Here is a 27,774-nt window from a genome sequence, read left to right as displayed (position 1 = left end):
AAGAGTAGAAAATTAACCTGACTGTGGCTCACACCTGTGACTCCAGTATTTGGGAGACAGAGAAAGAAGAATGGCTATGATTCGAGGCTAGGTTGGGCTCCATGACAAGATCATGCCTTAAAAGAAATTAAAACAGGGGAACTGGAGAGATGACACAGCAGTTAAGGGTACTAGCTACTCCTCCAAAGGACTCAGATTCAATTTCCTGTATCCACATTGTAGCTTTCAACCATCTATAAGTTCCAGTTGCAGGGGATCTGACACCCTCTCTGCTCTTTGTAGGCCCTGCACATGGTGCACATACATACATGCAGGCAAAACACCAATACACATAAAAAATAAGTAAGTAAAAACTAAAATAAATAAAACAACGAACGCCCTACCAGCCCCAAACCAAGCAAACTGCAACTAGCGAGGCAGACTTCCTGCTTGCATTCTACCGTCTGTGATATTATGTACATAGAGCTACCTAGTGACATATACACAAAACACAAAGTTATACTGAACTTTTATAAAACACTAACCCTGGTGTTTTCTAATTCTTTTCCTTATATTTTTATGCTGAGATTGCTTCATTATTTAAAAAAAAAATCTCTAAGTGAAGAACACTAAAAACTAAACTATGAATGAATCCAGAGAGAGATAAGAATGAGCTACCGCCTCCTATGCTCACCCCATTTTTGCTTTTTTGAAACAAGGTCTCAAATTTAAGAGTTCCACCTTCCCCGCTCCCCAGATGCTGAAATTAAAAACAAACACCATTACACTTGTCCAATAACACAATATTTTACTTGGGTTTTGAGGTATGCACAATTATTTAAGTTTTTGCTAGTAAGTGCAAAAACAAGAAAATAAAAATTAAAAAAAAATTAATCCCCAAGTACAATACAGATTTACTTACTTCACTAGAGCAGCTGCTTCAGGAAGCACATCAGCAAATGATTCACGAAATATGATTGCATTTTTCCGTTTACAATTCTGTATGACATCATTGGCAAGATAAAAGAGATTCAAACGGTGGGGATATGTAGCTGGAGAGAAGAGATAAAAAAAAAAAGTCATTAACTTTCCCCAAATATACTGTTTTCAAACACCTAACTTTTTAAAAACTACATGTTGTTATTTTATGCTTATGGGTGCTTTGCCTGCTTGTATGCACATCACATGTATGTAGTGCCCATGGAGGCCAGAAAGGAACTTAAAAGCAGCCAGTGCTTCCAACCTGAGCATCTCTCCAGCCTCACGTAATTGCTTTTACATGGACTAATTACATGGAGGGGGTAATAAGTAATTAACTAATGGATAATTTATTAAATGCACCAAAAAACCCTTAGCTATTTGAGGTTAAATTTGTGTTCAAGGTACTCTTCCAAGTAGACCACCTCATTCTGTAGACACTTGGCACTAAAAAAAAAAAAAATCCATTAAAGAAATTAAAACAAGAAGCTAACCACCAAAAAACCAAACAACCCAATTAAAAAATGGAGTATAGAACTAAACAGAGAATTCACAACTAAGGAATCTTGAATGACTGAGAAACACTGAAAAAAAAAAAAAGTTTAAAGTCCTTAATGATCAGGGAAACAGCAAATTCTACCTTACACCAATCAGAATGGCTAAGATCAAAACCTCAGGTGACAACACCTATTGACAAGGATGTGGAGAAAAAGGAACACTCCTCCATTGCTGGTGGGATTGCAAACTGGTACACCACTCTGGAAATGAATCTGGAGATTCTGCAGAAAATTGGAAATAGATCTACCTGTAGACCCAGCTATACCACTCTTGGGAATATACCTAAAAGATGCCCCACCAGGCCATAGGGGCACATGTTCCATTATGTCCTTGTTTGTGATAGCCAGAGCTAGAAACAACCCAGAGCTAGAGACAGAAGAATGGATGTAGAAAATGTGGTTCATTTACACAATGGAGTACTATTCAGCTGTTAAGAATGAGGACATCTTGAGTTTTGCAGATAAATCGATGGAACTAGAAAAAATCCTGAGTGAGGATATCTCAGACCCCAAAGGACATACATGGTATGTACTTACTAATAAGTGGATATTAGCCAAAAAAAGTATAGAATACCCAAGATACAGTCCACAGAACTCAAAAAGGTTAACAAGCCGAAGGGTTCAAGTGAGGATACCTCATTCCTACTTGGGAGGGAGAAGAAAGCAATCACAAGGTGGGGAGGAAGGGAGGGAGACTCATGAGGGGGAAAGGGGTCAGGGAGAGAAAAAGGGGAACATGATCAGGTATTGGGTGGGGGGAAGGACTGAAGCCCTGAGGGCCAGGACCGAAGCCCTGAGGACCAGCAGAAAGAATGGAAACAGGCAACCTCAGGAGGTAGGAGGTGGGGGGACCCTCCAGAATGTACCAGAGACCTAGGAGGTGAGAGACTCTCAGGACTCAAAGGGAGGGACCTTAGATGAAATGCCCTAGAGTTGGGAGAGGGAACTTGCAGAGCCCACCTCCAGCAGGAAGACAGGAGGACATCAAGTGAGAGATAAGGTTGACATCTCACAATCAAAACTCTGACCCATAATTATTCCTGTCTGAAAGAACTGCAGGGACAAAGATGGAAAAGAACCTGAGGAAAAGGAGATCAGCCACAAGCCCAAAGTGGGATCCAGCTCAGAGGGAGGCACCAAGGCTTGATACTATTACTGAGGCTATAGAGTGCTCACAAAAAGGGAGCTACCATGACTGCCCTTCAAAAGACCCAACAAGCAGCTGAAAGAGTCAGATGCAGATATTTACACCCAACCAATAGACAGAAGCTGCTGACCCCTGTGGCTGAATTAGGGAAAAGATGGAAGAAGCTGAGGAGGAGGGTGAACTTGTAGAAGGACCAGCAGTCTCAATTTACCTGGACCCCTGAGATCTCTCAGACCCTGAACCACCCACCAACTGGGCATCATACACTAGCTGATATGAGGACCTCAACACATATCCAGCAGAGGACTGAAGGGTCTGGGTTCAGTCAGCGAAGGTGCAATCTAACCCTCAAGAGACTGGAGGCCCCAGAGAATAGGAAGGTCTCGTGGGGGGGGGGGGGGAGTGGGGATGGGGACATCCTCATGGAGATAGGGAGGTAGGGATGGGGGACAGTTAGAAGGTGGACCAGGAGGGGGATAAAATCTAGACTGTAAAATAAATAAATAAATAAATAAATAAAACCAAAGCAAAATCGTTTCCCCAAGTATTTGTGGAGACAAAGAAAGAAAGAAAAGAAGAGAAGAGAAAAGAAGAGAAAGGAAAAGGAGTTGAATGAACTTGTAAAAATACCAAGATTAGAAGAAAACTATTCTTATACAACACTGACCTCAAACCAGAAAATAACTGCAAATCATGTTTAATAGTATTCCATATACGGATCCAGACACTTCTCACAAAACATTTAAGGCCCCCATTTACTGGCTGAAGCTATTTGAAATATCTGAATGTTCTGGGGATAATTTGATTCCAGGTTTACACGAAGGTTAGTTAAGCTTTTCAAAGGCTCAACCCACCTATGGTTCACTGTTAAAATGCTGGGCAATTCTAACATTCACCTGGATGACCAGTGTTCTACAGTCACTCAGGCTCCTCCTCACCCTCACACTCATTGCCTTCTAGGATCTGCTCACACAGCCCTGTCTCTGACCACACTCACCCATTCCCATTCTACCATTCTACAACCTCAGACAGCAGTCCATGCTCTCTACCTCTTCCATCTCCTTCAGAATTCATTTATTTCTAAGAATTCCACTGCATTTGATACATTATTTAAATTACTCTTACCAAAACCCTCATTTTCTTTTCCTTTTCTACCTAATTTAGCTTTCTAGTACAAAACCCTAAATTTGGATGAGTCTAAATGAATGCTTTTCCTGTACCTTTCTTTTCTGTTTTTTAAAATTACATTTATTATTTTTCCTTATGTGTGCTTGGCATGCATGTATACATACAATGTGTGTATACATCATTGATGCATATACATCAACAATGTGTACCACCTCTCTAGCACCTTCTTGTCTGATTTTTGTTTTGTGTTGAGACAAGGTGTGCAGATTTGAATGAGAATGGCCCTTATAGGCTCATGTATCTGAACACTTAGTCACCAGGGAGTGGAACTCTTTGATAGGATTAGAAGGATTAGAGGAAGTGTGTCACTGTAGGTGGGCTTTGAGGTCTCAAAAGTTCTTCAAAATCCTATACTAGGCCCAGTTTCTCTGTTTCTCTGTGTACGGTCTCTCTGTCTGCTGATCCTGATGTAACTCTTGGCTACTTTACCACCATTCCTGCCTGTCACCATGTTCCCTGCCATGACAATAGTGGACCAAAGCTTCTGACACTGTAAGCAAACTCTTAACTAAATGTTTTCTTTTATAAGAATTTCCTTGGTCATGGTGTCTTGAGCACAAGGTCTCACACTATGTAAGGCCTGGGATTTGCTATGTAGACCAGGCTACCTTCAAACTCTGGGGATCTGTCTGCTTCTACCTCCGGAGTTCTGTTCTGTTTCTGAGGCAGGGTCTTGAAAAGCCCAAGGTGGCCTCAAATTCCTGATCCCCAGAACAACCTGACCCCACCTAACAAGCACTGAGTTTACAGGTATGTGCTGCCACAGTCTGCTGTACCTCTAATTCTGCTGTTAGATTCCACTAAAGGAAAAGTACACAAGAAGGGGACTAATGTCCTACAAATGAGCCCGTTCTGTAACAGCTCCTCCTTCAGCAGTGGCTTCTCTCACTTGCTCTAAGAAGTATTTCACAATGTACCACCCAGGACTCTATGACACAGATCTCTCACTCTTGGGACATAAGCATACATGCTATGTTATATACAAAGTAGCATTAAATGAGAATTGTCTTCTAAAGAACATGTGCAGCATCCCCATCCCATTACCTAGAGGAATCCTGACACCCTCAGTGGAAGCCCAAAAGAGTGAACAACTCAAGTTTCAAACAAAACAAAGACAGACCAGCAGCAGCAGCAGCCCCAGCCCCAACCATCAAATAAACAAACAAAACACCTTGCTAGGCCTGCGTGGGGGCAGGCGCCTGTATTCCCAGCCTGGGGAGTGAACAAAAGCAGGAGGAATAGGACTTGAGGGTCATTCTAGTAACACATACCAAATTTCAGGTTATCCTGGGGTACAGGAGGAAAAGTATATACAAGCTCTTTGTAATATTCTTAAAGTATTTTTGAAGTTTGAACTAAATGCTTAGATTATAAGCACTTATTCAGCGGGTGTGGTGGCGCACGCCTTTGATCCCAGCACTTGGGAGGCAGAGGCAGGCGGATTTCTGAGTTCGAGGCCAGCCTGGTCTATAGAGTGAGTTCCAGGACAGCCAGCAGGGCTATACAGAGAAATCCTTTTGCAAAAAACCAAAAACCAAACCAAACCAAGATAATCTATGTCTCTTAGATTGAAGACCAGGCAGCCTCTCTTGTTCAGCTCTGTGAGCCTTCCAAACACTGATCTTGGTATCTTCATGGATATGATATGTTAGCAATAATAGTTTCTATCTGGTGTCAAGATTATATGACTCGCTGGGAAAGCAGAGGCAGGAGGATTTCTGAGTTCAAGGCCAGCCTGGTCTATAGAGTGAGTTCCAGGACAGCCAGGGCCACACAGAAAAACCCTGTCTGGGAAAAAAAAAAAGATTATGTGACTCAAAACATGTAAAACTGCAACTTCAGCACTAGTACATGACTGCTAAAGTCTGAGCTGGCAGTGTGCTCGAGTGCTCTGTATGCAGCTAATTCTCTCTACACAACTGTCAGACACTACAGACCTCCAGCTCCATTTAGTTTCACATCTGTCTCATCTGTTCTTTCTAAATTCCCTGCCAGACACAGAGAATCCATCTTCTGAATTTTTCTCTCCCTCCACCCACAACACCCACCTTGTCAAGCTTGTCTCGCTCTATTTCCTAAATACTTCTAGATGTTTTCTCTCTGTTTTAATTCCAACTTTCTTGGTCAGATTATGTAAGAGCCTTCTAACATTTATTTTATTTTATTTGTGTCACTATGAAGTTCAGGCTGGCCTTGAACTCACTCTTATTTTTAGTAACCAATATCAGTTTCAGATACTGCACTTTGCAGTGCTCTTTTAAATAACAGACTACAGGGCTTTCCTCCTTTTATTTGAGATAGAGTCTATGTAGCCCAGGCTGGTCTTAAATTATACAATCAAGCACAGCCTTCAACTCCTGATCTTCCTGCCTCCATCCCCTAGTGCTGTGCTCTGCAGATGGGGGCACATCTGGCTTCATAAAATACAGTAATGCTGGTGATATAAAACGGAAGCAGCTTTGTATCTTTCCCACTAACTCACTGCCTAGCTCCAGCTTTCCCGTAACTCAGAACATAAGGTAGGCTGGCTCTAATCTTATTGCTTTGGCTCCCTTGATGCTGGTATTACAGCATGCACATCAAGCTTCATTACTTTCTTGGGGTTTTTTTGGTTTTGTTTTGTTTTGTTTTTTAAAAAAATGGGGCCTCACCAACTCTCCCAAGCCGGCCTCAAACTCAGAAATCTACCTGCCTCTGCTAACACAAATGTCTCTTAATTATTCTAATGTCAACTATCCCTAATGTCACTTTCACCACAAATCCTACCCTCTCTGCCACCCAGCCTAGGAAACTCCCAGCTCACTTTTCTCTATTGTAGTTACAAGTCAAGAGTGTTGGGCCTGTCACTCTCTCAGTGGTAGAGCCTTTCTGTGCCCAGCATTACAATGCCCTGGGTTTAATCCCAGTACCCCACCTCATAACTCACAGAATATGACCCTAAGGAGAGAGAGAAAGAAAAGGAAAAGGAGTCATGATTGCTGGGCAAGGGTTTTGTGTACTGTTTATTCAGATACTGATGACTGTGCCCAGAGATCTGGTACCAGTCAGGATGGTGGCACTGTCAAGCATCTCCTGTCTCCATGTTGTGTAAAAACTGTTTTCCATCATCTGATTGGTTAATAAAGTGCTGATCAGCCAACAGCTGGGCAGGAAAGAATAAGGTGAGACTTCCAATCCCAAGGAGGTCTCTGGTGAGGACCAAAGAAAAAGATTCACCCTGAGATTGCCAGGGGAGTTTCCATGAGGACACAGACGAAGGCAGGTAACCGGACACATGGCAGGGAAGTAGGCCAGGGAGCTATAGGGGGTTAGAACAGCTCAGAACCTGTCCAGCTTAGTGCCTGACGCTTTAAATACATATACCAGGTCTCCATGTCATTTACTTAGGAGATAAAAGGAGTAACAGAAAAGCCCCCGAATGTACTTTACAGAGGATTAGGGCAATCTCTCCTAAGTTAGCCAAGAGAAAATTAAAAGTTCACTCTTCTTTTTCCTTTCTCTTTTTGGAGACGGGATCATGTAGCATAGGGTGACTTCAAACTTATGAAGCCAGAAATGACCCTGAATTCCTCTGCCTCCACTTAAAGTTTAGAAACTTTGAAGTACTGGTTAAACAAATGGTTCTGAGAGGACTATTTACTCAGAAGGGGAGAGTGAAGCCGAAGACACGTAAGTCCAGGGCAGAAAAGGACAGCACACTCGGGAACTATAAAGGTGACATTTCCAATATGGAAGGCAAAGATATCGAGGCCACGTTTCAAACAGGTCAACTTAAATAGTTTAAAGATTATAATTCTTTACTCTGAGATATTGTGCTTCTAATTCTAACAGTTTGTAAAACAGTAGTAATTAAACCAATCGTAGCATTTTATGGTCTTTGGTAAAATAAATTGACAAACTTAAGATTTTACACTTTAGCCGGGTGGTGGTGGTGGCGCACGCCTTTAATCCCAGCACTTAGGAGGCAAAGGCAGGAGGATTTCTGAGTTTGAGGCCAGCCTGGTCTACAGAGTGAGTTCCAGGACACAGCCAAGACTATACAGAGAAACCCTGTCTCGAAAAACCAAAAAAACAAACAAAAAAAAACAACAAAAAAAAAGATTTTACACATTAAAAAAAGAAGAAAGAAAAACGACATTTGGTGGGGAAGGCGGCTGGTTAGGACTGGCCGGCAAGGTAGTCCTACTTAGCTGACTGCCCACTGGCCAAGCAGCTGGCCACTGAGACCCTGTCTTTTACAAAGGGAGTGAGGGGAGTCTCCTTAGCAATTAAGGCCTTGGGTTATTAGACTGTTGACACATACACAGTGGTTCACAACTCCAGTTCAAGAGGTTCTGATGTCATCTTCTGACCTCTGTGGGCATCACGTGCACACACACTGCACATACATACACAAAGGCAAATAACTCAAACAAATAAATTAAAATGAATCTAAAAAAACAAACCTAGGTTGTCAGTGTCCCAGGATCACCAACGATGCTCTCTGGAGGAAGACCACACAGTGCACCCATACATATGAACAGGCACACACAGAATTTTGTTGAGCACATCTGTAATCCTAGCACTAAACTATCGAAGGCAGAGGAAATGCTAACAGTTTTTGACCAACATGGGCATAGGTCCTAGTCTCAAAATCAAACATACAAACGGTAGCTTGCCCACCTGTTGTGTTCAATTCCTAGTGCCAGAGAGAGGGGGAGGGAGAGCTCTGAGCGTAAACAAGCAAGCAGCCTGGCTCAACAGGCGCCTCCAAGCCTGGTGACTGGAGTTCCACACAGTGGAAGGAGAGAATAAACCCCTGCAAGTTGTCCTCTCACCTCCACATACATGCCATAGCACAAGTGCACACAGGCACACATACCCACACAAATAAGTAACTGTAGACATCCTGTGCCTAGCCCAGTCTGATGTGTAGTTCTTACCCTTCATCAATAAAGCATCTTTCAGCAACATAAGGAACCATGGGTTGCCCAACCAATACATCTACAACACAATTCCTACACCTAACGGTCAGGGAAAATCATGACAGAAGGGTAGAAAAGATTTTTAAGAGCCAGAGGCAGTCCCAGCACTTGGGAGGCAGAGGCAGGCAGATTTCTGAGTTTGAGGCCAGCCTGGTCTTTAGAGTGAATTCCAGGACAGCCAGGGATACACAGAGAAACCCTGTCTTGAAAAACCAAAAAAAAAAAAAAAAAAAAAAGAGCCAGAGGCATAAAACATCTATTGCTAGATAATGTCTTCTAGGTATGTATGACAGGGAAAATGAACCAATAAAATTTTAGATAGACAAATGCTTGCCTAAACAAGACCAGCATGATGACAACACAGTTTATTTGCCAGGTTGGGCAGCAAAAATTCTCCATGGTTCCACCCCAGATAAAGAGATACAGGTGGTCAGTGGCTACTGAGACAAGAAAAGTTAGTTCTCTCCATGTATGAGCTCCCAAATAACAGGTCTAGTTCCAAATGACCAGTCCTAGACATGTACATAGGAGCAACACTAACTGGAGTATTCATATGCACAGACACACAACAATAATCAGAGACCAAAAATTTGGAAAGGGGCATGGGAGGCGTCTGGAGGGAAAGCAGGACTTAGAGTGACTATGAAGTTGTTACAGTGGTCTGAATGCTTGGCCCAGGGAGTGGCACTAGTAGGAGGTGTGGCCTTGTTGGAGGAAGTAAATCACTTTGGGGGTGGGCTTTGAGGTCCTCCTCTTAGCTGCCTGAAAATCAGTCTTCTTTCTTTACATTATGAGATAGAATTTTTGGCTCCTTCTCTAGCACCATGTCTGCCTGCACATTGCCATGATTCCTGCCATCTGCCATAATGATAATGGACTGAACCTCTGACCCTGTAAGCCAGCTCCAATTAAATGTCCCTTATAAGAGTTTTCTTGGTCATGGTGTCTCTTCTCAGCAATGGAAACCCTAAGACAGCTGGACAGCTGTCATAGATAGATAGATAGATAGATAGATAATTAAGGGGCTGGTGTTACAGAATATCTAATCATACTGTGAAACCCCAAGACTGTGTTATTTATTGAAAAAACCTGTTTCTAGTTGTGGTGTGGCTCAGTCCTTAGTACACACCTTTAATCTCAAACAATGAAGGTAGAGTTAGTTTGCAGAAGGAAGCAGTCATGTTTGAAAGTGATGACTAGCTGAGTGGCAGACAAAGATGGGTCAGGGAAGACTCACAGGACAGCACGGGTCTCCTCAGAGGGGGAGGAGGCTTCTTGAGGGGCAGAGCAGAGGAGAGGAAGGCAGCGTTACAGAGAGTTTTACAGAGACCAGCTGAAGGGAGAACAAGCTAGACATGGGTAAAGAAAGAACGAACCAGAGAATGGATAGGAGAAGACTAGAAGAGGGGGCTGGAGAGACGGCTCAGCACTTAAGAGCACTGACTGCTCTTCCAAAGGCCCTGAGTTCAATTCCCAGCAACCACATGGTGGCTCACAACCATCTGTAATGTATCTGATGCCCTCTTCTGGTGTGTCTGAAGACAGCTACAGTGCACTCATACACATAAAGTAAATAAATAAATAGAGAGAAGACTAGAAGAGAACGCCAGAGTTAGTTTGAGGCCAAGCAGAGCAATTCAGGAGGCCAAGAGAGAGAAGCTAGATTGAACCAGTCAGCTTGGAGAGGAGTATGAGCCATAACTTCAAGCTAAATCAGTCAGCCAGAGATCAGACAGAACTAGGAAGGAGTGAGTTTATTCAGCAGCAATTCTCATAGGCTTGAAAATATTCTAGGCCTAGATAAGATTGTACAGAGGCTAGAAGCTTTCAGTACTAGGCCCCTGACTAAGGATATTAAGCCTCCAATATGACAATTACATCAGGTGAAAGATACTTTTACAGGCTGGATGGCTTTGTTCTTGCATAGGATCCAGGTTCAGCTCCCAGCACCCCCACGGTGGCTCACAGCCATCTATAACTACAGTTCCAGGGAAACTGACACCCTCTCCCAACCTCTGCAGGCTCCCAGGAAAGATGTGGCACACATATATACATGCAGGCATATCACTCATGCACATAAGATTTAAAAATTGTTTTTAAGAAAACAAACTTATTTTTAAAAGGGAAAAGCTGGGGGATATGGCTCAGTGGTAGAATACTTGCTTGGCATGACAAGATTCTAGATTGGACTCTCAATACCACCAAATAAATAATAAAATTTGAATTGTAAATTATGCCAGGAATGGTAGTACAGGCCTTTATTTCCAGTTCTCTAGAGGCAAAGGCAATGGATCTCTGAGTTCAAGATCAGCCTGGCCTAAGAAGCTACAGTGAGACCTTGTCTCAAATTAATTAACAAACAAACGAATCCATGGTAAATTACATGGTGCTTAACGGCATCTCTGCCCGTGGAAGGCAGAAGCAGGAGATTCACCAGCTCAAAGCCATCCTCAGCTACAGGGAGGTGAAGACAGCTTGGGCCACAGGAGAACTTGTCTCAGAAAACAATGACCAAAAAAAAAAAAAGATTTTATTTCTGTGGAACACTGTAACTTTTTGTTTGTTTGGCTTTGGTTTTGAGACAGAGTTTCTCTGTGTGGCCTTGGCTGTGCTGGAACCCTGAATGCTGGACGCTAAGATAAAAGCAAGTACCATTATGCCTGGACAGTGCAACTAGCAGTCTCAAAAGATTCCAAGTCCATGATGGCAACCCTCAAGGACCAAGGAAAAACACCAGGTGCCCCAGAACAAGACTACAGTTGCTAGGGTTGGTGCTGTTGGCACAGCTGGTGCCATCAGTATCTTAAGGACTTGGCGGGTGAGCTTGCCCTGGTTGACGTCATGGAAGGCAAAGGAAGAGATGATGGATCTCCAGCATGGCAGCCTCTTCCTTAAAACACCAAAAACTGTATCCAGCAAAGACTGTAGTGTGACTGCAAACGCCAAGCTGGTCATCATCACGGCAGGGGCTGTCAGCAAGAGGGAGAGAGCCGACTCAATTTGCTCCAGTGAAACGTGAACATCTTTGCGTTCATCATTGCCAACATCGTGAAGCACAGTCCACACTGCAAGCTGCTTATTGTCTCAAATCCAGTGGATATCTTGACCTACGTGGCTCAGAAAATCAGTGGCTTTCCCAAAAGCCGAGTTACTGGAAGTGGTTGCAATCTGGAATCAGCTCGGTTCCATTACCTGATGGGAGAAAGGCTGGAGGTCACCCGCTGAGCTGTCACAGGTGGGTCCTGAGAGAACATGGCAACTCCATTGTGCCTCTGTGGCGTGGTGTCTCCCTGAAGTCTCTGAACCCGGAGCTGTGTAGCGATGCAGATAAGGAGCAGTGGAAGGAGGTTCACAAGCAGGTGGTTGACAGTGCGTACGAGGTGATCAAGCTGAGAGGTTACACATCGTAGACTTGGTTGAGAGCATAATGAACCTTAGGCAGGTGCATTCCATTTCCACCATGATTAAGGGTCTCTATGGAATCAATGATGATGTCTTCCTCAGTGTTCCATGTATCCTGGGACAAAATGGAATCTCGGATGTTGTGACTGACTCCCGAGGACGAGGCTGGCCTGAAGAAGAGTGCAGATACCCTCTGGAGAATCCAGAAGGAGCTGCAGTTCTAAAGTCTTCCCAGTGTGCTAGCACTTCACTGTCCAGGCTGCAGCAGGGTTTCTGTGGAGACCACACCCTTCTCATCTGAGTTGTAGTTAGTACAATGGTGTTGAGGTGGTCTGCGGAAAAATCTCAGTCCCCACAGCTCTGCCCTGCTGTTAGGTGGTACTTGTGTAGTGGTAACCTGGTTAGTGTGACAGTCCCACTGTCTCCAAGACACACTGCCAACTGCTTGCAGGCCTTGATCATCCTGTGAGCCTGCTTCATTGTTGTGCTATGCACTCTCAGCAAACATGCTTAGGCCAACAAGTTCCCAGTTAGTCATAACCTGGCTCCAGCGTGTTTTTTGAGACAAGGTTTCTCTGTGTAGCCCTGGCTGTCCTGGAACTCACTTTGTAGACCAGGCTGGCTTCAAACTCAGAAATCCACCTGCCTCTGCCAACTGGAGACTCCATTGTGCCTGTGTGGCGTGGTGTCTCCCTGAAGTCTCTGAACCCAGAGCTGGGTAGTGATGCAGATAATAGAGTGCTGGGATTAAAGGCATACGCCACCACACCCAGCTCACTGTGCATATCTTGTGCATAACTGTTCTACAGGCTATTGTATGTATTACAGTGTCTGTACTATACATTGCAATATTATATATTATAGCGTATATTGAAATATAAGATCTGCATATGGATGACTGTACCAACCACTTAAGTGTCATGCCAATGAAAACACCAAATAAACCTTGAACAGTGAAGAAAAAAACCTAGAAAGTGAACTAAGTCAAGGAAGTAAAACAGAAGGAGAAATACAGATTAGGGGGACAGACCATAATCCAACTAGCAGTAACATTTAAAGACAGCGCTTATGATTTAGTTTATTTCATTTAAAAACATCTACCTCTGTCAGTAGCCTTGGTGATATGCCTTCCCAGCACATGGGAGGCAGAAGCAGATGAAACTTCTGACTTTCAAGCTAGCACTGAGAGACCCTGTTTCAAACAAAGCAAGAAGCCTCTACTTCTCAACCCAGTGAGGTGCACAGCTATAATCCTAGTACTTAGGAGGTTGAGGCTGGAGAATCTAAGTTCAAGGCCACCCTAGGCTACACAGAGAAAGCCTGTCTTAGGAAGGTGGGGCAGTTTAAAAAATCTTTATCTTACCCTGAAAGCTGTAATGTTTCAAAGCACAAAGAAATAGCTGCTTTTCTGAGAGAAATAGCTAGTTTCTACCTCTTTCTGTACAAGATGTGTTTACCTGTTCTCTAACTAAACTCTATGGGGGTGCTGGATTCTGTAACACGACAAAACACTACCTACTGCTCCTTTCTGATGATAGATGACCAGTCAGTCTAGCTGTTGGTTTGTATTTTTATAATTCTTCGGATGTTTTTACTAGAATCTTAGAGGCCCTTCTACAAATTAAATTTCACATGCACTTAGCTATCACCATTAAACTTTTGTTTTTAGACTTTTTTTTTTTAATTTATGTGTGTGTGCTTGTGGGGGTTAATGGGTAACAGGTGCGGGTAGTACTTGCACAGCCCAGGTGAGTGCTCTAGACCTCCTGGAATTGAAACTACAGATAGCTGTGAGCCACCAGCCATCATGTGGGAGTTGAGAACCAAACTTGGGTCCGCTGGAAGAATAGCCATGCTCCTAACCAGCCCCACAGTCAAATTTTTACAATAATTCCAAACCTCCCTGCTGAACTTTTTTAGAAGTACTACTGCTAAATAATAATCACTTGGTTAACAAAAGCCTAAGAGGGAAAGTAATTTGGATATTAATTTGTACATGACAGGAAGCCACATCACCAAACATAAATGAGTACACCAGACATGGTGGTGCACAGCTTTAATGCTGACTCTAGGGAGGCAGAAGCAGGTACATCTCCAATGGATTCGCTGAGTAGAAGCTGCTGCAGAGCTTAGTCATGAAGTGAGTATTGCATGGGTTCGGTTCCCAGCACTTACATGGTAGCTCACAGCCATCAATAGTAATTCCAGCTCCAGGATACCCAACAGCCCCTTCTAACTTCTGTAAGCACCAGGCACATGTGACACACACAGATACATGCAGGTTAAAAAAAAAAAAACCTCACACACATAGAATAAAATTAGTCTAACAAACTGAGCTATATCACTTGTTCCTGATTTAAGTTTGTAAAAGATTATTCTGATTTCTGCAGAAATAAAAGTACCAGAAACAAGGGGACATCCCATGGTGCCCTAATAAATAAATATAATTTAAAAAGTTAAAAGAACAGAAAAAGACTAAGTTCCTGAGCTAGAGTATGCCTGTTGAGTTAAAGGAACAATGTGAAACATTTGTGGCTGGAAAACAGTTAAGATGGGCCTTCATTAGCAGACAGTTCAGAGTGTATGATGGGATAGAGGGTAAAGGGATTTTTTTTAAAGGTTTGTTATTTATGTATATGAGCATGTTAGTGTGTACACGTGCCTGTGCATGAATGTGCCCATGGAGTCCAGAGGACAGAATCACATCTGTCAGAGTTAGACTGTCAGAAGACTGTGAGTCAGCTAACATGGGGACTCTGATCTCAACTCAGGTCCTCTGGAAGAGCAACGAGCACTCTTACCCACTGAGCCATGTCCTCCAGTCTTCCCTTTGAATGTCTGCATCACCTTTTTCTTGTCTGAGTGTGTTAGGTTCCTGGAGATACAGATATTTTCCATGTTTCTTGGCAATGTTTCAAAAAGATGAAGCTCTTTCTTCTCTCTCTCCCTCTCTTTTCTCTTCTCTTCTCTTCTCTTCTCTTCTTTCTTTCTTTCTTTCTTTCTTTCTTTCTTTCTTTCTTTCTTTCTTTCCCTCATGCTTGAGGATGGATCTAAGTGTGAGAACTCCACCACTTACTTCATAGTCAGTCCCTGCCCAAGCATGAAACTTAATTATTATGTCTAGAATATATGAAGCATGTTTTCTGTTCTGGTATGTAGCCGGGGCTGGCTGCAAATTCACAGTCCTCATGTCTCAACTTCAGGTAATATGGTGACTTTAAACATTACTGTGAATGCACTAAAACAAGGTCAAATGGTGAATTTTACAGCCATGAATTGTATCTCAAGGTATCTTAAAAAGCAGACATCCAAAAATTTAACATATTCAAAACTAAATTTCTAATATACCTTTCAAATTCTGTTCCATTTGCAACCTTCACCAGTAACCACTAATTCTTTGTAGTCACTGAGGCAAAACTCAAAGACATTTCATATAATTACTCTTCTTAGCCCAGATCGAATCCACCCAACACTACGCAATATCCCTGTATGGAATGATTTTTATGAAATCTATCATTCCTTATAATGAATATATAACTATAAAAGTAAATCTTGTTGGCAGGTGTCATGACTCTGCATTTCAAATTCTACATTCAGAAAGCTGAGACAGGAAGAATGCTGTTAAATTTGAGGCCAGCCTGAGTTACCTAGTGAGTTCAAGGCCAGACTGGGCTATATGACACAATATTAATTAATATAAAGATCTGGTTAGAGCTACCTGGAAAACACAGTCCAAGCCGCTAACATTGTATACAGATTACAGTGGTCATCTAACTAGTGTCCTTGTTTCTGCAGCAACCAGAATAACCTTTCACATACTTAAATCAGGGACAAGTGATATAGCTCAGTTTGTTAGATTTTATTCTATGTGTGTGTGTGAGTATTTTACCTGCATGTATCTGTGTGTGCCACATGTGCCTGGTGCTTACGGAAGTTAGAAGAGGCTGTTGGGAGCCTCTTGAACTGAAGTTATTATTAATGGTTGTAAGCTACCATGTGAGGTGCTGGGAACCAAAGTCATGTCCTCTGCAAGAGCAACAAGTACTCTTAACTGCTGAGTCATCTCTCCAGCACCTACAGCTCAGTTTGTAGAATGCTTGGGTAGCATTCATGATATCCTACATTCTATCACAGGCAATCCTAGCACTTGGGAGGCAGAAAGATCAGTTTAAGATCTTTAAGCTTAGAAAGGGCTATGTAGGCCAGCCAGAGCAAGCGGAGTTGGCTGGAGCGAGCAGAAGTCCTGAATTCAAATTCCCAGCAACCACATGAAGGCTCACAACCATCAGTACAGCTACAGTGTGCTCATATACATAAAATTTAAAAAATCTTAAAAAAAAAAAAAGAAGAAAAACAAAGGGTTGTGTAAGACTCTGTCTTAAAAAACAAATGAACATCAGCATATATTCAGCTCTTGGTTGGTTCAATCAATCAATCACACACAGACACACACAGACACACACACAGACACACAGAGACACAGACACAATCATAAATCAGATGATCCTCCTCTGCTCAATGGCTTTAAGTATAAAAGTCCTAGGCTAAGGAACTCTCAATTCATAGAGGGTTTGCCTAGAATTCACAAGGCCGAGGGTTCAATCCTCAACATCACATAAATTGGACACAGTGGTTATGACTGCAATCTTACCACTCAGGACTTGGATGCAAGAGGATCAGAAATTCAAAGTCATGCTCAGCTACAAGATAAGTGTGAGGCCAGCCTAGGTTACACGAGAGACTGTTTAAAACAAAAACAAAGGCAACAACAATAAAAACAAAAAGCAAAATCCAAAGTCCTTCAAGTTCCTATTAAGACCTTTGATGAGAGGTCCCAGCATCCATATGGTAGCTCACAAACATCTGTAATTCCAATTCCAGGAGATCCTTGTCCTTGTCTGGCCTCCACAGATAACAGGCAAACATGTGGTACAAATGCACACATGTAGACAAATACTCAAACACATATAAATAAAATCTTTAAATACAAATATATCACACTATACCAAACAAATGTGTACAGTTATTTATAATTTTAAATACACTGGAAATAATTATTGGGAAAGTAGAGATAAAGTGAAGAGACTTATAAGCAAATGTACCTTGCAGCGGGATGCTATGGTCACTCCTCTCAGTCTAGCTACTTAGGAGGCTAAGATAAGAGGATCTTGAGCCGAACAAAGCCCAGACAACACTCCATCTCAAAACACAGAAAGTTTTCATAACAAAGTTGAGTGCAGTATCTGCTTCACCTGTATGACTCACATAAACTCTGTGTATCTATGTAGTACTGCTGTATCCTTCAAATCTAGCCCAGATACCTGCTACAACATATAGATTACAAATAACGTAAATAGTTAAGGGAAGAACCACCTTTCAGAAACCAGACCTGCAGAAAGTGGTCCTGGATCTTTGATAAGTATCATAATCAGAGGTAAGCTGGCCGCCTGAGTTAGCACAGTGGTACCATAGACTACAGGACTGGCACCTCAAGATTCTAGGTACAATCCCAAGCACTTTACTCCACAAAATATGTGTGATTACAGACTGAACTCCCTCCTGACCAGCATGCACTCCAGACATTATGTGACCAAGACTTCCTTTTATTATTTAATGTAAATGAACCTCACATTCAGAGAGGCTTTTATTTAGTACTCAGCTTAAATATGTTCAACTTGGTTTTCTTATTTCATTAGATTAAAAACAAACATGATTTTCAAAACATTAAATAATTATTTTTATCACAGTGGGGGAATAAAAAAACAAACACCTAAAACCTTTCAAGGCTAAAAAGAGGGTCCTGGGTTCCTCTGTAAGGTCTACTTTGGAACCTTAAGTTTAAACTAAGAAATCACTGCATAGCTCAAAGACAATACTGTGACTCCAGGCTAGTTTGGGCTACATAGTCAAAGAAGCTAGCAAGCAAACAAACAAGCAAGCAAACAACAACAAAAATATGATACCATCACCCACATGGCAGCTCACAACCACCTGTATCCAGTTCTACACGATCCAACACTTTTTGGCTAGGCAAGCACCAGGCCTTCAAGTGGTACACACACACATACACACACACACACACACACACACACACATGCAGGGAAAACACTCATATACATAAAATAAAAATAAAAATTTCAACATTCTCCACAAATAAACAAGTGTTTGAGAAAATAACATTCACCTTGGTTTGAACATTATATACAATATAAATATATAACTATACAGTAAGAACACAAGTATGTACAATTTAGGTTCTTAGGGTGTGGTGGTGCAGGTGTGCACTCAGCACTCACGAGGCTGAGGCAGGAGGATCTCTAAGTAAGTGTAACCCCCAAGTCTTCATAGTAAGTTTCAGGACAGCCAACAACACCCTGGGTTTTGTTGTTTTAAGGTTAGGCATAGCAGTACACAGCTATAATGCCAACATTGGAAGCAGAGAATAAGGAATGCAAGGCCAGGCTGAAGCACATGAAGCCCTAAAAGATTAAAATACAAGAAACAATAACTCAACATTCTGGCTAATCTACATGGCCTAGACTTGAATGGTAAGCAAATTATCAAAAGTTTTCTGCATTATAGAAATATTGTAAGGGGCTGGAGAGATGGCTCAGAGGTTGAAAGCACTGACTGCTCTTCCAGAGGTCCTGAGTTCAATTCCCAGCAACCACATGGTGGCTCACAGCCATCTGTAATGAGATCTGGCACCCTTTCCTGGTGTGCAGGCATATATGCAGACAAAACACTGTACACAATAAATAAATAAATAAATAAATCTTGAAAGAAAGAAAGAAAGAAAGAAAGAAAGAAAGAAAGATAGATAGATAGATTGTACCAGTAAAAAAGGCTACATAATATATATAGTGGCTGAAAATGCCTGGTTTAACTCTAGTTTACATACCTATTAGCTATGTAACCAGAGGCAAACTACATCACCTCTCTGTTCCTATTTTCTCAAATGTAAAGTGGATCTCCTAACAACACCTACTTTTAAGAATCATTCCAACTCTTTTTTTTTCCCCAATTATTTATTTTATGTATATAAGTACACTGTAGCTGTCTTCAGACAGACCAGAAGAGGGCGTCAGATCTCATTACGGATGGTTGTGAGCCACCATGTGGTTGCTGGGATTTGAACTCTGGACCTTCGGAAGAGCAGTCGGGTGCTCTTACCCACTGAGCCATCTCACCAGCCCTCATTCCAACTCTTAACAGTAGGAGCAGGGGTTCTCTCTGACTCCTTTGCCTGATTTTAGGACCCTTTTCCTCCTACTGGGTTGCTTTGTCCAGCCTTAATATGAGGGGATGTGCCTCGTTGTATTACAACTCGATATGCCATGTTTGGTTGATATCTGTGGGAGGCTTACCCTTTCCTTTTCTGAAGGGAAATAAGGAAAAGTGGACCTGGGAGGAGAGAAGGGAGGGAAAGTAGAGGTAAGAATGTAATATATGAGAAAAGAATTTAAAAATTATTCTGAGGATTAGTGTCTCATTCTGAGTTAGTATGTGTAAAATGCTTCTTAGAACAGAGCATGAGACATAGGAAGCACTCAATCAAAGACAATTATAAAACCATGCCAGCCTTATGGTCTACTCTAGAACCTGAACTGAAAACTGAGAAACCATCCCATAGACCAAAGGCTTTTAACTGTGACTCCAGGCTAGATTGGGCTACATAGTCCAAAAGCAAGCAAACAACAACAAAAAGTGTTAGCTGTACATGCTGAAGTCTGTATGAAGATCACTGAACTGAACAGAAAGGGGTCTCCTTGTCTGTCCCCTTCTCCTCCTCTCTCGTGTGTCCTGTGGACAGGCTCTGCTTTACTCCCACCTCTGCTTCCTGGATGCTGGGATTACAGGGAAGCACCACCATACCTCGGTGCCTATTTTTTGTAAATTTAACTAAAAATAGTTGAAGAAATGGCCAGGGTGATTGCTCAAGTGGGAAAGGAGTCAGCTATCAAACCTGTTGATCTGAGATCCATCCCTGGAACCCGCAAGACGGAGGAAGAAATTGTCCCCTGACCATACATGCCCTGTGGCATGGGTGTGTCCCCTTCCCTAAAACAAATCCAAAAGAATATTTTTAATAGCTACATGGAGCATTAAGAAATTTTGTAGCTTACAGACTTAATTAGGCTTCTACTTTCCTGTAGGAGCTCATTTAAATCCTCACTCTGCTTCCTACAACACATCATACCACTCAGAGGTTAGAAACAAGACAGGGCAGGGTCTAGAGAGATGATTCAGTGGCTAAGAGTGCACACTGCTCTTACAGAGGACCTGAGTTCAGTTCCCAGCACCCATACCAGACATTCAAATTCCAGTTCCGGGGATCCAACCCACATACCCCTAGACAGACATATACACATAATTTAAGATAAAAATGAATCACTCATGGTGGCGCACAAGAATTTTATTCGCCATTTTGCAATATTATTTTGGCAAATAGTTACTGATCTGTATCACGTGGTTCAGGATAGAGAGACAAACAAGATACAACCCTGACATTTGAGATAAATAAGCAATAAAGACATGACAAATCAATACAGTAATTTATCATGCTGGGAAAAATAAAATAAAATAAAAGATGCCTGTCTAGTATGGTGGAGAATACCTTTAATCCCATCACTCAGGAGGTAGAGGAGCCGTATCTTTGAGTTTTAGGACACCCTGGTCTACATAGTGAGTTCCTGGACAGCCAGAAAGCTACATAGTAAGACCCTGTCTTTGGGGGAGGGGGGGGGAAGGAAAACAAGAAAGGGAAGATATGCCAGGCGGTGGTGGCACACGACTTTAATTCCAGCACTTGGGAGGCAGAGGCAGGCGGATTTCTGAGTTCGAGGCCAGCCTGGTCTACAAAGTGAGTTCCAGGACAGCCAGGGCTACACAGAGAAACCCTGTCTCGAAAAACCAAAAACCAAAACCAAAAACCAAAACAAAAACAAAAATGATATAAAAGCAATTGAAGGTAATGAGAGAAGGCCATCCTGAGGAGGGAACGTTTTCGATGAGATCTAGTGAGAAGGTGGCAGATTCTGAAGAAGCCTGAGAAGCAGGCAGTATGGGTAAGACAGGCTCTTGGAGAGACCACAGTACAAAAATGTATAACCTAACTCTACTGCAACAGGAGATCACTGAAAGGTTAAAAAGTAGAAGCATGAGCTGGGCATGGCAGCCACTATCTTTAACCCAGCACTCGGAAGGCAGAAACAGTCTCATCTCTTTCAATTCACCAGCCTGGTCTACATAACGAGTTCCAGGAAAGCCAGGACTACAGAGGGACCCTGTCTCTAAATGGATGGATTGATGGATGGATAGATACATAGATAGATAGTAGAGGCATAATATCTGTTCATACCATAGAAAGACCACTTCAGAAAATCATGGCTGCCGAATAAGCAGTGAATAGCTACAAGGCTAGCAACAGGAAGGCTGAGAGAAGATGCTTGGGCTGAAGCCTAATGTGGGCTACATACTAAATATCAAACCAGTCAAGGTAACCCAGACTGACAGAAGCTAATGGCTGCTACAGACATGCCTAGGTGAAACCAGCGGAGCCTGCCTATGGAATGCATCTTCAGGAAGCATGCTTGCTCCTTAAAGGCTTTCCTTTACAATGAATAAAAAGCCCGTTACTAGTATTACACACCATAATTCAACGAAAACCCCTCTGGTGGTGTAGCTCAATGGTGGTGTTTGCACAGAATTAGATATACCACAAAATAACAGAAAGAAAACACCTCCAGCCTGGAGTGGTGGCGCACGCCTTTGATCCCAGTACTTGGGAGGCAGAGGCAGGCGAATTTCTGAGTTCCAGGCCAGCCTGGTCTACAGAGTGAGTTCCAGGACAGCCAGAGCTATACAGAGAAACCCTGTCTCAAAACAAACAAACAAACAAAAAAGAAAACATCTCCTGATATCTCTAGTACAGTCACTTAAATTTAACTGAGACCTAAATGACTAAATAATGGATGTCATAGGAAAAGGAAGAAGCAGGAGTAGCCTCAGGGAAATGGACAGAAAGACTGGGAATGCTTGAGCAAACTTAGCAACTCTGTGAAGGTCTAAACATTAGGTGAAAATACTGGGCTAATAGAACAGCCATTTGCATCCTAGCCTTCACCACTCTGGCTTTATTCGTGAGGCAGATATTTATCACCTGTAAACACAAATGTCCACAAATTATTCTTAGCCATTTTAGAAAGTTTAAGTTTCACTCCACTATGAAACTGATTGCAGACTTTAAAAAGTCAAATGCATTTCACTTCATTTAAATTATGTAGAATCCACTTTTCAGATAAAAAAATTACCCTCCTACTCTTAGTACCAACAAAGGAAATAAACTCAGACACAAAACAACAGCAGAGACAGGGAAAATTCTGGTCCTAGCATTTCTCATTATGCCTGACTAGGAAAAAAAAAAAGTGTAATTGTCACTTGTGATCCCACAACGCAGAGATAGGGACCAACTTATTCTTGAAAATATATAACCACGGGGTTTAAGCACTGGAGACCAACAGTAAGGAATGTAAAAATGCTTCATAGTTTGGTAAAATGATTTAAAACGGTGGAAGATGTCCCCACATCAGCACTGCTTACTACACTGATACACTCAATACACCAAGCACCGTCTCACAAAGCTAACAGAGCCCAACCTTAACCACATCGCTTTACCTGACATTTCTGAGCCCTAGGTTCCTCATGTGTAATTCAACAAACTATAAAGTGTATTAGAAGGACTAAGGAAATGGCAGGCATGTGGCAGATACATAATATGTGAGTCTTTGAAGGTGACAGATATTGAAGATTCTAGTTTAACCTCTTGGCAAGAAGTAAACAAAAAAAAAAATCTGACAATAATAAATAAAAACTAAACCGGGTGTGGTGGCGCACGCCTTTAGCCCCGGCACTGGGGAGGCAGAGGCAGGCGGATTTCTGAGTTCGAGGACAGCCTGGTCTACAGAGTGAGTTCCAGGACAGCTAGGGCTATACAGAGAAACCCTGTCTCGAAAAAACCAAAATAATAATAATAATAATAATAATAATAATAATAAAGACTAACTAATCCTGTCCTTTCTCTCGAATATCCTTCTCAACACTATATTTCAAAGAACCACAGAACAACTGTCTTAAATGCAAAAGATTTTGAATTTGGGGCCTATAATTTTGAAGTTTTATCCACTTGTTCACTAACAAACTCAAAAATATTATAGAAGTGAAGACAGACATGGAATAAGAAAACTGTTAGCTGAGTACCACTGGCAAGAGGCTATATAGATAGGAAGCAAACAACAACTTGAATAAATATGTATGGAGTTGGGGTTATGATTTCTTAAAATTTACTGGGTAGGACAAGCTGGCCTCAAACTTTCAGCAATCCTCCTGCCTCAGCCTCTGAAATGACATGAGCCACCACGCCCAGTTTAACAATTCATATTTTTAGAAGACCTCTTTTCTATACTAGAGCAGTGTTGTGGGGAGAACCCCACAGGTTGAAGACAAAAAAGTATAACTTGAGATGGGGGGTTATATACTAAAACAAATAAATAATATTTTAAAACCCACATTTCCCATTTTGATTGCCTATGCAAACAACTCAATTCTGTAAAGTGTACTTCAGGCGATTAAAAAGTGGCCGGATATATTTTATACTTCGGTACCAATGATGATTACAGTCTCCCAGTTGTGTCTCGTCAGTATTCCGTAGTCTGTATTTTAGTGTTGCAAACACAGGTAAAAGGAAAACAGGTGGTCGCCTCACAGCTCTGTAGAGCTCCTATTGCTTCACATTCATCCAGGGAAAGCCTCCTTAAAACAAACGCCAAGTTTCACCCACAGACATCAAGAGAAGGCCCCTTTCTCGACATAACCCAAGTTTCACGTCGGCGGAAAACACTGCCGGGTCTAACATATTCCAGGGAAGTGGACAGCTTAAACCATGGCTAGACTAGCCAACAGGAAACCCAGAGATCATTAACACGTCAAGGCCTATAAGAAATAAACGGACGCGACCATTTTCGTGAAGGTTCAGGATAATCAACAGCACACCTTCCAGGGCTCGGAAGGAAACGCGTAAATCTCTACGGGTCTAGGCCCAACGGCCCAAGGTCACGCCAAATGTGAGGCTGAAAAATTCCAAGCAATGAGCCCCCTGCAGAGCAGGGCAACCGTGCCTAGGATGGAGTCTGGGCTAGGGGACACTCGCGCCCGATCTTTAATGTGAACCCCAACTGAATGCAGAGGCTCGGTGGCCAAACCCCAGAGTGTTTTGGGAGCCGCATTTCCTCCATCTCTCCAGCCTCCCCCTGCCTAGTCGCCCCCACACTCACATCTCCGGAGCCACTTCATCCAATGGTAGACGATTGTACTGTGGTGTTTCTTGTTTTCTATACACCAGGACGACAAGCCTTGAATGGATTCCATGGTGTTGGTCACCGACTGGAATTTTCGATCCAACGAGGACTCCAGGGCCCCTGCGGACGAGGCCGACGAGGAGGAGGCCTTACTGCTGCCTCCGCCGCCGCCGGCCGCCATCTTCCCCGGTTTGCACAAGCGCCGCTGGTCCTCTGGCGGCGGCGGCGGCGGCGGCGGGAGCGGGCAAAACAATCAGTGCGAGTGCGTGAAAGCAGCAGGAGGGGAGGGCGGCCAGGGGGTGGGGACGCTGCACGCGCTAGGCTCCTCTGGCGGCAGGAGGGCTAGCTGCTGGCCGCGCTGGCGGCTCCCACACGCTGCGAGGAGGGGCCGCGGCCGCGGAGGACTGTCAGTATGGCTCGGGGGTGGTGTTTAAACCGGGAGTCGAGAGACGACTACGGAGGAGACAGAACCTGCGACGCTTTGCCAAACGCCCGGCGCCGACAACTAAGGCTTTTAGCCTCTACGCTCCTCAACTCTTAAGGCCCTTCCCTCATCCCGTTGGCCAAATTCCGGTGAGCCCAGAGCGGCCTTGGTACCGAAGACGTAACGCTACTCCGCCGTCCCTTCGGCTGCAGAGAGCTTTGCCTTTAGATTTTCTACCACAGGAAAGGCCCAAAGCTACCTAGGCAGAAATTTTTCTTTTTTTTTTTCTTTTCTTTTCTTTTTTTTTTTTTTTTTTTGCAACGCAATAGCAGCAATGGACCAGCAGAAGCAATGCGCACGCGCACGGAAGCCCCGGCCCTCCGCTTCCTCCTCAACCTTGAGCACGGGGGCCGAGGGGGCGTGATGGAGCTGCGACTCGACCAATCAGGGAAGGGGGTCGGAGAAGCGCGTCGGGCCCTGAAGGCGGAGGAGGTGCTGCGTCTCTCTGTGCGCCTGCGCGTTAGGTCTGCGCCTAGCGGGTTGGGAGGAAAACCTGGGCAGGCAGGATTGAGGAGCTCCGGAACTTAGGATGTTAGTAGACCCCAGTTCAGTGCTCGGCCCTGCTTTTGGCTTCATGGCGGGGTTGCTCCCTGGGAGCCTTTAGCTCACACTAGGATGGGAAATGCCCACCATTCTGTGGCCACTGTTTCTGACAGCTGCAGCTGCGTTCCCTGCCACCCCGCCATCGGGGACCTACACGCGACAAAATGGCTGGCACATCTTGTGGAGTGGGGGAAGACGCGCATGCGTCAGGTCCAGTTAGCCGTTCTCTAGGCACTGCTTGACTAACCTACGCTACACGCCCGACTGCGATGACACCATTCATAGCCAGCCGACCGACTGCATTCTAGAAAGAGGGAATAAGAAAATTAAACGAAATTTTCTCTGAAAAGTTTTCGAAGCGAGGAAAGAGTAATTGACAAGGTGTGGCTTCTTTGCTAGGTAGTAACATCACAATTTCGTAATGCGTTATAGGTTTTGGGGGTTTTTTTGTTTTTTGTTTTTTCGAGACAGGGTTTTTCTGTGTAGCCCTGGCCGTCCTGGAACTCACTCTGTAGACCAGGCTGGCCTCGAACTCAGAAATCCACCTCTGCCTCCAGCAACCACATGGTGGCTCACAACCATCCTTAATCAGATCTGACGCCCTCTTCTGGTGTGTCTGAAGACAGCTACAGTGTACTTAGATATAATAAATAAATCTTTTAAAAAAATTAACATCTCATCTGCCTGTGTGAATCTTTTGAGAAGATTGGACGTTTGTGTATTCCTATTGAACACAGGAACTTCATTTTAATTATGCCAACTCAACGGGAAGGTTTTTGAGGCAAGGAGCCTGTTTCATCATTTAGAATTAATATCTCTGTGCCAAGAACTGTTTTGGGATTAGGGAAATGATGGTAAAGCAGACAAAAATTACTCCGCCTTGATTTGGTATCAGGACCAAACCACAAACATGTGTCAGGGAGTAAGGAGTCATAAGGAGGTATGGAGTAAGATTAAAGGAGAAAGACTGGGTATATGAATAATGGTGATCCAGTTTTTAAAAAGAGATTGAGAAAAAAGCAACCAAGCACATATGATGGAGGGAAGAAGAGCTGGCAAAAGAACACCAAGTGCTGAGTCCCTAAACCAGGACTGTCGAAACATTTTAGAGGAAGAAGAAGGAAGCCAGTGTGACTGGCAGAGGACGAGAAAGCCACTAAGACAAGAGACAGAAGAGGTGAGAAGCAAAGAGGGCTCATGTAGGGCATTGAAAGCCACTGTACTGACTTTGGGTTTGTTTTTGTTTCTTTTGAGCTAAAGTTTCTCTGTGTAGCCCTGGCTGTCCTGAAACTCGCTCTGTAGAGTCTGGCCTCCAACTCAGGAGATCCTATCTCCTTGTCTTCCAGGTGCTGAGGTGTTTTGGTTTTTTTGTTTGTTTGTTTGTTTGTTTTTGTTTTTTTGTTTTCCGAGACAGGGTTTCTCTGTGCAGTCCTGGCACTCTGTAGACCACGCTGGCCTTGAATTCAGAAATCCGCCTGCCTCTGCCTCCCAAGCGCTGAAACTAAAGGTGTGCACCACTACTGCCCCCCGCCAAAGTGCTGAGATTTAAAAGCCTGCCTGACTTTGGGTTCTCTTTCTTTCTTCCAAGCTTTGATTTTTATTACTTATAAAAGCTGCATATTTATTTTGCTTTCTGCTCCTCAATAAGGAAAGCCAGCTTGATCCTGTTCCAGACACAATTAGCTCACACACGGAACCACCATAGACAGAGGTCCTAAAATTCAGTTCCCAACAACCACATGAAGGCTCACAGCCATCTGTATAGCTACAGTGTACTCATATACATATTTATTAATAAATCCTTTTTTAAATTTTATAACAGTTTGAAAGACCTTAGTGATCCCACAATCAACTTCTCATTCTCCACAATGAACATTCTGATGAGCTGAATGGAAGTTTGGTATTCCAAATAGAACAGAGCTGAGGAAAGAAGGAACAACTAACAGCAGATTGTTTTCAGGTTATTTTCCTTCCAAAGGTTAAAAGCAGGACTTCCTTACCATGCCAGCTGAAACTGACCTGCTTGGAGATTTCACTCTTACCTCTTTACTGGTTTCTTGGGAGATCAAAATAAACAAGTTTCACTTGATCATGTAGGCCTTTAATGTGACTCCATTTTGATTTGGTTGAGCAATAAGCCTTCTGTAAATTCTAACCATCTTTAAATGAAACAGTA

The 27,774-nt window shown here is 43.1% G+C and overlaps 1 protein-coding gene and 1 pseudogene across 5 annotated transcripts in view; one reads left to right on the top strand and one right to left on the bottom strand.

Annotated features, from left to right (window-relative positions):
* Rprd2 (regulation of nuclear pre-mRNA domain containing 2) overlaps positions 1 to 25,351 on the bottom strand; it is a 56,250-nt gene extending 30,899 nt beyond the window's left edge. The window contains exons 1-2 of one of the 5 annotated variants that reach the window (XM_021157255.3): positions 24,548 to 25,351; positions 902 to 1,031 (exon numbers count right to left, since the gene is read on the bottom strand). In XM_021157255.3, the coding sequence (XP_021012914.1) occupies positions 902 to 1,031; positions 24,548 to 24,752 (335 nt within the window). In that variant the 5' untranslated portion in view covers positions 24,753 to 25,351. The remainder of the gene's footprint in view (positions 1 to 901; positions 1,032 to 24,547) is intronic. The other 4 variants (XM_021157254.3, XM_021157257.3, XM_085835657.1 and 1 more) reach the window with 4 other exon arrangements.
* Positions 11,517 to 12,439, top strand: LOC110290652 (L-lactate dehydrogenase A chain pseudogene; annotated as a pseudogene).
* Positions 25,352 to 27,774: the final 2,423 nt, after the last annotated feature.

This window comes from Mus caroli, unplaced genomic scaffold (assembly GCF_978045245.1).
Source record: "Mus caroli unplaced genomic scaffold, Mus_caroli_1 scaffold_3, whole genome shotgun sequence".
NCBI classification, from domain to species: domain Eukaryota; kingdom Metazoa; phylum Chordata; class Mammalia; order Rodentia; family Muridae; genus Mus; species Mus caroli.
This window is presented reverse-complemented; position numbering and strand designations above follow the sequence as displayed.